The sequence below is a fragment of the Peromyscus californicus genome, unplaced genomic scaffold, assembly GCF_007827085.1.
Source record: "Peromyscus californicus insignis strain IS unplaced genomic scaffold, ASM782708v3 Scaffold_15__1_contigs__length_86483966, whole genome shotgun sequence".
Lineage (NCBI taxonomy): Eukaryota > Metazoa > Chordata > Mammalia > Rodentia > Cricetidae > Peromyscus > Peromyscus californicus.
In genome coordinates, this window is record NW_026294447.1 from 53,081,575 (window position 1) to 53,093,664 (window position 12,090).

The 12,090-nt window shown below is 47.0% G+C and overlaps 1 protein-coding gene across 1 annotated transcript; it reads left to right on the forward strand.

The window, feature by feature from the left end:
• The first annotated feature begins 8,031 nt into the window (after positions 1-8,031).
• LOC128110344 (serine protease inhibitor A3F-like) lies at positions 8,032-11,000 on the forward strand. Its single transcript, XM_052738127.1, has 2 exons — positions 8,032-8,638; positions 10,528-11,000. The coding sequence occupies exons 1-2, from the start codon at positions 8,032-8,034 to the stop codon at positions 10,998-11,000; spliced, it is 1,080 nt and encodes a 359-aa protein (XP_052594087.1).
• The last annotated feature ends 1,090 nt before the right edge of the window (positions 11,001-12,090 follow it).

Genomic DNA, 12,090 nt, shown 5'->3' on the forward strand with positions numbered 1-12,090 from the left:
TTCTGAGAATGTGGTTAAATTACCTGTCAAAGGCAATTGCCAAGGTCTCATGTCTACACATCAATGATCAGAAAATATCTATTATAGAGTGCTATGGGAGAGAGAGAAATAGCATTGACAATGGTTATAATGACTGATAAAGGCCAGGCTGCCTCTTCCTCCCACCCCTTCAGCCACATCAGAAACCCACTCCAATATTCAAGCAAGGGAAGAGCACTTATCCCTTCAGGTGTTGTGCAGTTGGCACAGGAGGGCACTGAAGCAGCTGCCACCATGAATCAAAAGTGACCTCCTTACAGAGGACAACGCCAGCCACTGTGCATCATCAGAACCCATGATATCCATGCTCACCCAGAATGGCAGCAACATCCTCTCTCAGAGAATAATCCTCTGTGGATTATTCTCTGTGGAGAATCTGTGAGCTCTGAAACACTGCTGGAGGCCTACACAGACAGAGAAAGTTATTCATTCAATTTGAGACACACTTAAGTCTTGAGACACCTAAAAACACACAATGCATAGGTGGACTCATTGTTACAGAGAATTACAGCCTGGAGGCTCACACTCAGGATTCCCATCCCCAGTGTGCACTAAGGTATTACTCCATGGGGACCATGGAGAGATAAGAACGGGACCAATGTATTGAAAAAAACCATGTCCCAACAAATCCAATGTGTCCAACAGTCAGTCAAGGCCCTGAGTTCACCACCTCATGCACTCCATGATCACTTACAGGCCTCAGCTGCAGTCCTGCATCTTTCCTGGCTTCAGCATAGGTATCTAAAGAGCCTGGCGCTGAGTACCTCTCACACTGCCTGTGAACTGTTTCCAGAAGTGTTGGCAAAGTCTGAGTCCACCTCTTAAGGGAGTCTAGGACACAGATGTCAGGGTTTCACTTTTGCCCATTCTATGAGAGTTCCCCCAGGATTTGGCCACCAAATGTTGCCAGGGTGATAAACCCTCTACAGGGACCACCTCGGTGTGCAATAGAGGTAGCAGACTGTGAGGGAAAGAGGTTTACAGTAGTGATCTCAGACACCTGTGCTCCAAACTAAAACCAGGACAAGGTACCTAAGGATAACCCCACATAGATGTGAGGACCCCCAAGGGGTAGCCACTGTGAAGTGCCTGATTTGCAGATCATAGCATGATTCCAGAGCCTTCTGAGAGGATACTGAGCTGCCATCCAGCTGGCTGCCTCCATCTGTTCTCTGTTGTTACTGAGGCCACAGAGCAGACAGTAGACAGAGGGGTGTGTCAGGTAGCCTTATGTCACTGGGACAGCACATCTGAGATAACCTACTGAGGGAAGCAAAGGTTTGGTTTGATCACAGTTTCAGAGAGTTCAGGCCAGGGTCTGCTGGCCTCTTTGCTTTTAGCCTGAGGCAAGTCAAGCTTTGTGCATCTAAAGACACTATCAAGAGGAAGAGGGATGGGGACATGGCCAGGTGGGTAGAGTGTTCCCACCCCACATACACACACACACACACACACACACACACACACACACACACACACACACACACACACATTAGGGCCAGAATTTTATGCTCTGAAACTAAAGTAAAAAAAACCCAAGTTGGGTCACATGAACTTGTGATCCCAGCTCTGGGGCAGTGGAGACAGGTGGATCCCTGGGGCTCCCTGGGGAGCCAACCTAGGCAATTCAGTATTTTTCAGGCCTATAAAGAGACCCTGTCCTGAGCTTTGCTCCAATGACTGATGGAAACAGATGCAGAGATCCACAGCCAGGCACCAGGCAGAGCTCCTGGTGTTCAGTCAGGGAGAGAGAAGAGGGATTCTATGAGCAAATGCATCAGGATCATGATGGGGAAACCTGCAGAGATGGCCAAACCAAACTAGTGGGAACTCAAGAAATTTGAATCAACAGATGTGGAGCCTGCATGGGACTTTGCTGGGTTCTCTGATTGGAAGACAGTTGTGTAGCTTGACCTGCTTGGGGAGTTCCCTGGCGGTAGGATTAGAATCTATACCTGGTGCATGAGCGGGCTTTTTAGAGGCCACTACCTGTGATGGGACACCTCACACAGACTTGAGGAAGGTGGAGGGGCTTAGAATTGCCTCTACTGGATGTGCCTCCTCATGGGAGGCCTTGCCTTCCTGTTGGGGAGAGTGGGGAACAGGTTGGGACAGGGAAACCGGGGGGGGGGGCAGAGAAGGATCATTGATTGGTGTATAAAATGAAAGGAAAAATTATTTTAATAAAAAGGGAGAGAGAGAGAGTCCCTGTCCTAAAACCAAGCTGAATGAGGAATGACAGTTGAGGTTGACCTCTGACCTTCATATGGACGTGAACATCGATGCAACATACACATTCATAAACATACAGAACCACATAAAGTACATGTTCAAGGAGAAAGAGAAGAGGACTGGAGAGCTAGCTTAGTGGTGGGATGCTGGCTTGGCTTATATATGTGAAGTTTAGATTACCCAGTACGGTGAGAGTGAGGAGGCAAGCCCCAGCATGATAGAACATGTCTGCAGTTCAGGCATCTGTACCTAGAATTCTGGTGAACTCAGACAGTTGGATAACAAAGGCATCCTTCACACCACCAGGAAGGCTGTATGGTTCCTCAGCTGTTACATCAGTGTGTCCTCACAGCCAGGCTGGGTATGGGTCAGCAGGGACCAAAGCTGTGGTGATGGAGAGGATGGACACCATCTGGCTAGTCTGGATCACACTCCTGGCTTGGCTCAGCATTAACTGGTGTCTGTCTCTGGGATCCTTCACAGTAGGCAGTCAACACCGGGGCCCACCTCAGCAGGTGCTGTGAAGATGCAACAAGGTCTTAGGCATGAAGGACAGAGCAGCAGTGGTGACCTTTGTGGTGTCTGTGGGGAGAGAAAGAGAAGAGCAGGAAGAGGGGCTTCTGCCTAGGGAAGAATCCACAGTGAGACACTGCTGAGATGTTGAAATGATGCACATGAGGTAGTTATTGACAACAACACTATTAAGCCAAAAATAATTTAAGTACTTTTATTAATGATCAGACCAAGAATGAGCTCATGTCTTTGAAAAGGTTATAGGTGCTCAAACTCAGGGACACAGAATGTTGAAGGGCAAAAACCACAAAGACCATAATTTAATTACAAGTTAGATATAGTTCAGATTATGTTGAAATGTTCTTTGTTAACAGAATAGAGTACTCATCTCAATCATAACATGACAAAATAATTTTGAATTATAGCATCTTTATTTATTGTGGTTTTCTTACTTATCTGGTCGATTCTTCTGCACCATGGACGTGTCCATTGAAATCTGAAATACATGTGAAGGCAGACATGACTGTGGTGGAGAACAGAGAGGGTTGAGAACTGTGTGAGGAAACACAAGTTGGAGTCAGAACATGAAGGACTTACCTTAGTCATTTCAATGTGTGCCTGCATGTTGCCTTCTGACATGTCTGTCCTTACTCTCTCTCTCTGGGTCCAAAGGACTAAGAGGGAGACTGGTCTCCTCTCACTAATCTGATGATGCCGAGTAAATTGCTCTGATATTCACAACTTGAAATAATAAACATGGAATATCTCACAGTGTCAGGCACCCATGAGGAACCAGGCTGGGTGGTTCTTCCTCAGGGCCTCTCATGAGTCACACTGTTGGCTGAAGACATGACACATGCTGGAGGTTCTATGACCAAGTTTGCTCTCATGATTTTCTTTTTCCTATGGTACTATAAACTGAACCAGGGTATTGTGTTTTCTGGGCAAGTCCCTGACCACTCAACTAACCCCCAGCCCTCTCATGGCTTATAATGGAAAATCTCTCTGGGCCTCCTCAAAGGGCTGCTCAGTTAGGCAGGAGCCTCAAGACAGGAGGGAAGCTTCTCCACAGGCTCAAGATATTATCTGCTGGCATTTTTAGCTTTTGGATTGAAGCTGGTTGTCTGCTAAGTGAATAGACTCTATTGTCACAAGGTTTAGTTCTGACACAGAGGGAGGAAACATGGCTGTTCCAGAGAGCAGCACTTAGCCCATGAGAAGTTTATTAGCCCCTGACCTGCAGTGCTCCCATCTCTCTACAGTACTGAAATTCAGATCAGCCAGCCAGGCTCTGCAGACACAGATGCTTTAGGAGTTTTCCTTCACTGCCAGACAAGGCAGCTTCCCTTCAGAAGTCTGAGAGCCAAAGAGGGTACAGCAAGTCTCTGTTGAGAACAAGCCCATTGCTGCCAGACAGGACGGTTACACAGATGTACATGGGGTTCTGTCAGGATCTAGGCATATGTTTATTAATGTGTGAGTTTCCATAAAGAAATCAGGGAGCATGGAAATAAAGTTGTTGTGTTCTTTTTGAAGTTACTTAGAAAGTCTAGGACAAAGTGGATCAAAGACCTCAACATAAATCCAGTTAGTTACACGAAACTTAATAGAAGAGAAAGTAGGAAGTACTCTTGAAAGCACTGGCACAGGAGATCACTTCCTAAATATAACACCAGCAGCACAGACATTGAGCACAACAATTAATAAATGGGACCTCTTGAAACTGAAAAGCTTTTGTAGGGCAAAAGACACCGTCAATATGACAAAAAGACAGCCTACAGAATGGGAAAAGACCTTCACCAACCCCACATCTGACAGAGGACTGATCTCCAAAATATATAAAGAACTCAAACTAGACATTAAAATACTGAACAATCCAATTAAAAAATGGGCTAAAGAGCTAAACAGAGAATTCTCAAAAGAAGAATCACAAATGGCTGAAAAACTTTTAAAGAAATGCTCAACATCTTTAATCATCAGAGAAATGCAAATCAAAACGACTCTGAGATACCACCTTACCTTGTCAGAATGGCTAAGATCAAAAACACCAATGACAGTCAATGTTGGAGAGGATGCGGAGTAAAGTGAACACTCCTCCACTGTTGATGAGAATGCAAACTTGTACAACCACTGTGGAAATCAGTATGGCGGTTTCTCAGAAAATTGGGAATTGATCTACTTCAAGACCCAGCCATACCACTCTTGGGCATATACCCAAGGACTGCTCAATCATACCACAAAGATACATGCTCAAATATGTTCATAGCAGCACTATTCGTAATAGCCAGAACCTGGAAACAACCTAGATGCCCGTCAACTGAAGAATGGATTAAGAAAATGTGGTACATACACACAGTGGAGTACTACTCAGCAGAGAAAAACAATGACAGCATGAAATTTGCAGGCAAATGGATAGAACTAGCAAATATCATCCTGAGTGAGGTAACCCAAACCCAGAAAGACAAACATGGTATGTACTCACTCACAAGTGGATTCTAGATATAAAGCAAAGAACAATCAGACTGCAACCCACAGAACCAGGGAGGCTATAAAGCAGGGGGGACCCTAGGATGACTGTGGCTTATAAGTAGTTTTGGTTTTACACAATTCCTGGGCAAGCCTCAACGAAACATTTCACAATTAGGATAAGAATTTATACTGTATCAAGCTGATAATAGAAAAATAAATAAATAAATAAATAAATAAATAAATAGGAAAAAATTAAAACAACAAATGTGAAACAAGAACTAATTTAAGGGGCTGGAGAGATGGCTCAGAGGTTAAGAGCACTGGCTCCTCTTTCAGAGAACCCAGGTTCAATTACCAGCACCCACGTGGCAGCTCACAGCTGTCTGTAACTCCAATTCCAGGGGATCTGACACCTTCACACCAGTGCACATAAAATAAAGTTGAACAAATTATTTTTTAAAAAAAGGACTAATTTAAAATAAAAAAAAGAAAAGAAAAAAGAAAGTCTAGGACAACTATTATCTGCATCCCTACCTGGTGGCAAGTTCGGCTTGTGCCCTGTCTTTTTATCTCTGATTTCTGCCGAGTTTCACACTGACCATTAAACAATTAGAAAAACAGATAGCCAGAATGGCAATCCAGTGGGCTTGTCATTTAGAACAAAGATAAGGGATTTCCCATCAAGATGTGGTTCTGCCTCCTGGAGCTTCTAATGCACATTACCAGGAATCATGCCATGTGTACATTTCCAAACTGAGCACGGAGCACAACTTGTCTGGGCCAGCATTTCCTAAGAAGAGGGAGGAGTCCCTGGTGGGGATAAATAGACATCAGTGTGCTTGGGGAGAACATCACACCAGGCAGACAGCCACTGGAACATCAGAACTCAGCTATCACAGACTCTGGCAGAGGGCGTCAGCTCTGCAGGTAATGCCTGGGATTCCTTCTCTCTGGGGACAGGAAAGGTGCCTTTGCAGCAGTGAGTGGTACTGGTAATGACCTGAAGTCTTGGTTTGGAGGGGTGAGGAGTAGTTCCTGGGACACTGGGTTAGAATCAGGGAACATTTCTGGGGTGCATATGAATCTTCTCTCCAGTCTGGGTCTTCATGTGTATGAAGATGGGGGTGCCATGGGCTATGCTCCTGAAGAGGGAATGGAGCCTGCTCCTTCTGACCCTCCACGGGGAGGAAGTATTGAGACCTTGACTATGCCAGTGCAGCTGTAGGAACCAGAGGGAGACAGACAGTTACAGAGTCCTTTTGGGGGTGGTGACATCCCTGCAGTGCTTACAGCAGAGAGGAGATGCCTTAGGGTCAGGGACCCCACTTCCCCCACAGATCCGATGACCAAGAAAAGGGACCACACCCTCTCCTAATAAGGAAAAGTAGGCTAGAGCTCAGCCACTGAGCCAGGTCTCCTCCTCAAACGGACTCGCCTCTTTTCTGTGGAAATAATTTTGATGTAAAATATGGTTGAATGTTTTCCAAAGAAATGGTTGCATCAGTCTGACGGTAAACACAGGGTAAAGACAGCCAAAGTCCCTGGCCCATCTGCAGGCACGGGCCTGCATAGCCCTGGGCACTAGTGTCTCAGCTCCAATACCTCCCTCCCCTGCTCCCTCCATTCTGCTCTACTCTTCTGGTGTTCCCTCTCCTCCATCTTCCTCTCCCTCCCCCATCTCATCCCCCTCCCTCCTCCACTCCCCCCTCCTCTTGCCCCCACTTTCTCACTCCAGCTTCTTTTCCCACCTGGTCCTCTCTCCTCTGTTCTTCTTCCTCACCTTCCTATTCCTCTAGCATCTACGTTCTCCTCTGAACTCATCTAGAGTGTGAATAAGGCTAAGGAGAGTGGCAGTGTTTACCATATCCTAAGCCTTCAATTGTAGTTTTCAGGATGCTTGTGCCCCAGTCCAGGGATGTAAGAAGGAGATGGCCCTCTGGACACTCCCCACCAATACCCACAAAGCTCCTAATAAGCTATACACTTTTACTAAAAGTGTACCCTGGGTCACTTAACAAGCTGTCCAGAGAGGTCCACCCATTTGCTTGCTACCACCACACAGTCATCCTGACAGCCAAAATGGAAAATGGTCCAGGTGTCAGAGACTCAGACATCATTCAATTTCCTTCCCACCAGGAGGTCTTCCAAGCTGAGATACAAACCTCCCCTACTGGTCCTTCTAATACCTGTGATCAAGGGTCCCAAGGCTTTGGCGCTGCACCAGAGCCACCCTCAATTAACCCTTCACACTCCCAGAAACAGGCACTAGGTTCAGCCCATGGCTGTGGATTTCTTAGACATGTCTGCAGGAGGTTGGGGTGGGCCCTGTCCTGCACAACTGATCTAATGTTCTTTCCCTAAGCCAGGACTAGAGGTTGATGATGGAGTAGAGGACACAAATGCAAAATAAGAGATCCCCTGCTTTCTAATGAGTCCTTATGTCAATCCAGAAGAGGAGAGGAGACATTCAGATTACACAAGGCTTGAGCCCATCCCCAGAATTTTCTCTTCCTTACCTTGTGACCCTAGCAAATCTCTTCATCCCTCTGAGTTTTGATCCTCTATTAGAGAATATTGGTTGCTGCAACAGCAGTTCTTCCTGTGGTAAAAGGGAGCAGAGGCTGTGGCACTACCATCTGAGTGTCCAGAGAACCTCCCATGCACAGTCACAGAGGCAGCAGAGCAGGCACACAATGGGAAGACCAAGGAGATGGTCAGGGAACCATGTGACCCTCTCCGACAAAAGGATCTTTTCTTTTCAAGAAGGAGAACAGAGTAATGGCTGAGATCTCCCCTAAAGTCCTCTGCCAACCAGATGGCACATTGGGAAGGGACACTGCTGTCCAGGAAAACCAGAACAACAGGACACCAGTGGACAATCTAACATTGACCTACACCAACACGGACTTCACCTTCAGCCTCTACAAGGAACTGGCTTTGAAGAATACAGATGGAAATGTCGTCTTCTCCCCATTCAGCATCTCAACAGCCTTGGCCATCCTGTCCCTGGGAGCAAGGAGCAACACCCTGGAAGAGATTCTGGAAGGTCTCAAGTTCAGTCTCATAGAGACCCCTGAGGCAGATATCCACAGGGGCTTTGGGCACCTCCTCCACATGCTCAGTCAGCCAGGGGACCAGGTGCAGATCAGAACAGGTAGTGCCATGTTTATTGAAAAGCACCTACAGATCCTGGCAGAGTTCAAGGAGAAGGCAAGGGTGCTGTACCAGGCTGAGACCTCCACGATTGACTTCCAGCAGCCTCATGAGGCCAAAAAGAACATCAATGACTATGTGAGCAAACAGACCCAGGGAAAGATCAAGGAACTGATCTCAGACCTGGATGAGAGTTCATTAATGGTGCTGGTGAATTACATCTACTTTAAAGGTGAGAATGATTGCTCTTTCAGGGGTGGATGGAGAGGGTGTTGGCTGGGTACCTTGTGTCCATACACTGACCACTGGAAAGGAGGTGCTCATGAGCTTAGAGACATGGGTGCCTAACTTCTTATTATTAACAGGCATTACTTCTCTGTGGTATTCTGGATGGTGGTTGAGGTTCCTGGTGCTTACTAAATAGAACCCCTGAGCTCTCAGCCTAAGTGGGCTCAATTTGACTGGGACTTAAACTTAGTGACTAACAGAATGCATAGCTTGCTTGTCCAGTCCTCCCTGAGTGGGGAGAAGCCAGGGCTGCTCCTGCAGAGACTGAGTCCCTGTTCTGCCCACTCCAGCATTTCTAATCTGCTCCTGTAGAAGGTGCCCATCCCTACTGGAAAGCCTCTATCTCTATGAGGGTCCAGGTGGGCTTGACTTTTTACCTAAGGGGCCTGGCTACCCAATCTTAAGGAGAATGTAGCATGTGCCACAGCTAGTGAAGAGCCCTTCATGCATTCCTTTGCAGGACCTCTCCCCTGATTCTTTCTGCATCAAGCTAGACCTGGGCATGAAGAAGCAGGGACTGGGGCAAAGACATTAGTTTGAAGAAAGATCAGCCATGCAATGTTCTACGTTCAGTGTCTGGCTGCTTTTTGGAATTTTGTTTTTGTAAAACTACTTGCCTGGCAGCATGGGAGGTCACAGTGCACAAATACTCACTCCTGAGCCAGGGAATCTGGAGGTAGGGAGCTAGTGATTGAGAAACTGGGCTGGAATTGCATTGGGTAAGGATTTTGGGGCGGACATCCAGAGCCTACACTCCAAAACCCTGCCTGATAGAGACCAGGGATTGAGGCGATAGCCCATAAAACAATTCCTGATGAAAATCCTGATGTGGCCTGACCTGGGGTGGACTTGAGGCTGGACACAGGATAGTCTAGGGCAGAGGAAGACAGATTCTGAGACTATAGACAGAAAACCAATTTGCCATGGACAGAAGAGGATAGGAGAACAGAGGACATTTGTTCAGGGTGGAGCCAGAGCAGCTCTTCTCTGAAGAGAAGGGAAGCAGAGTAAAGGGCTGAAGGATTACTGCAGGGCGAGGCTCTCTTGCTGGGCCCAGAACCCAAGCTCCAGAGCTGCTTGGCTGTGAGGAGGAGTTGTATGTTTATGCAGCTGCATCCTGAGCCCAAGAAATTGTCAAAGTACCAAGTCCCCCAGGGTGTATTGTAGATGGTCACATGCACTTGGGATGTGCACAAAGCCTGGGCAGGAGATCTGTGATTCATGGAGGTGAACATGGCCAATGTGGGAGAAGAGGACTCATTACTCATCTTAGTCAACCAACTATGGGATCCTGTTACTCCAAATCTAGAAGATACAGGTCCCTGGAGCTTGAGTCTAAGCCCACACTTGGCTCTGGGCTCTGCCTTCCATTAGTTGGTTCACACTGAGGAGCACTATCAACAGATCACTGCCGGGAGGTTCAGTCTCTCGTGTTCCCTTGAAATCTGTCCCCCAGCAATTGCCTTCTAGACAGGGTTCCTCCTGAGGAAGAAGGGATCCCCAAATATCCTCAGGCTCCATTCTCTCCATTTTCACTCACATTTCTCTCTAATATACCCCACCCTCAGATCCTAGATTGTTTCTCAGGTACCTTAAGTAGCCAAGCTTCGGATTTGAGTTCCTCTTTCCAAACCAAGCCTGTGGATCAAATCTCATTCATAGTTCTGCATCTAGCAATGTTTTTTCCAATCCAGACTGTGCAGCCACCATGGGATACTACACTCTCTGTTGTTGAAAATGGATTGCTCTTTTGACTCAGAAACTGGGCAGAAATTGGGAGGAGGAGGTGTCTCTCCTGTGCTGTTACATTCTGATGGCCTGCTCCACATTTAGGGAAATGGAACAGACCATTTGACCCTCATGACACATTTGAATCTGAGTTCCATTTGGACAAGAAGAGATCTGTGAGGGTGCCCATGATGAAAATTGAGAATCTAACCACACCCTACTTCCGGGATGAGGATCTGTCCTGCTCTGTGGTGGAGCTGAAGTACAGAGGCAATGCCAGCGCCCTGTTCATCCTCCCTGACGAGGGCAGGATGCAGCAGGTGGAAGCCAGCTTGCAACCAGAGACCCTGAGGAAGTGGAAGGACTCTCTGAGGCCCAGGTGCGTGTCCACAGTACCCAGAGCTGGTCTGGCTCCCCATCCTGCTGTTAACCCAGTGTCCCTGTACCTCAGAGTCTCACTAGCACCCGGTGTAATGGTTGGAGAGTCAGCAGGGACAGGTGGAGCAGAGGTTACTTTCTCAGGAGTTTTTGGACAGATTTTACTGTCATTTTGTTGTTCACAAGATGGCATCAGCTAGTTCAGGAGCTGAGGATTCCTCTGTGTCTAACAGGTTGTAATTATAGGGAATCTTGAATGGGTTTTGGAAGGCAGAGGGAAGTGAGGTTGAGGGGCCTATTAGTCAGACCAGGTCCTTTCCCCCAGCACTCCTACTTAGGGCACAGTACCCATTTTCTAGATTGGCAACTGACGAACCTGAAATGATAGATAGACACCTTCAACTTCATCACCCAAAATGCAGGGTTTGGAGCAAAGGATCAATAAAAGTATAATTCACTCAGCTCCTGTTGGCAGGGGTGTGCCCTCTAGTGACCACAAGGTAGTAGAAATTGTCACTTATGCTCTGTGACTCCTGTGATGGACCTCTGACCTACATGTTATTATCAATCCTTTTTATGGATCAGGAAACTGAGGCACAGAGAATCTTAGTCATTTCCCATGACCTCACAGCTAGACATTATGACTGGTGGGATGTTCTTCAAGTGTCCTGATGCCAGAGGAACAGTTTTCACCAAGTGGGGATCTGTGCACAGGCATCACCATGGTGGTGTGCAGGTGGATCATAAAACAAGGCTCTAGATACTTCACAAAGAGCTCCCAAAAGCACATATGGATCATGTGACCTCTGAGTTGAGGTCAGAGGAGGGTGAGAAGGTCATCACATGACCAGAAAAAAATGTCTTGGGCAGGGTTCCCAGTAATGGAGGCATTTCTAAGAATCTGATAGGGAGTGAGTCTTTGGGACAACACAGCAGAAGGGTGGTGGAGAGGAAGAAGCAATTACAGACAAAAGATGGTAAAGAGCCTGGATCTGGGAGGATTCTGAAATTCCTCAGAGCCGCAGCGAGCATTGGGGGGGTTTGTTGGTGTTTGCTGTCTTAGGCAAGTTACTCTGTGTGGTTACAATGCAGAGAACTGAGTTATTCAGAGGTCAGGTTGTCATTGAGGAAAATTTTAAGGAACAGCTGGAGAGGGGAGTTGATGATCTAGATCAAGAGATGAGCTTTCTTGGTGTGTAGATTCAGAAGGAGAAGTGTGGTGGTATTGTGTTCCCCCAAATATTGTGCACCCTAGTAAACTTATCTGGGGTCAGAGGACAGGACAGCCAC

What these genes read in the sequence shown, in the direction of transcription:
- LOC128110344 (XM_052738127.1), top strand. Translation starts at nt 8,032, where the DNA reads ATGGCTGAGATCTCCCCTAAAGTCCTCTGCCAACCAGATGGCACATTG. An exon ending in GAATTACATCTACTTTAAAG is followed by an intron (nt 8,639 to 10,527) that starts GTGAGAATGATT and finishes CTCCACATTTAG; the next exon opens with GGAAATGGAACAGACCATTT.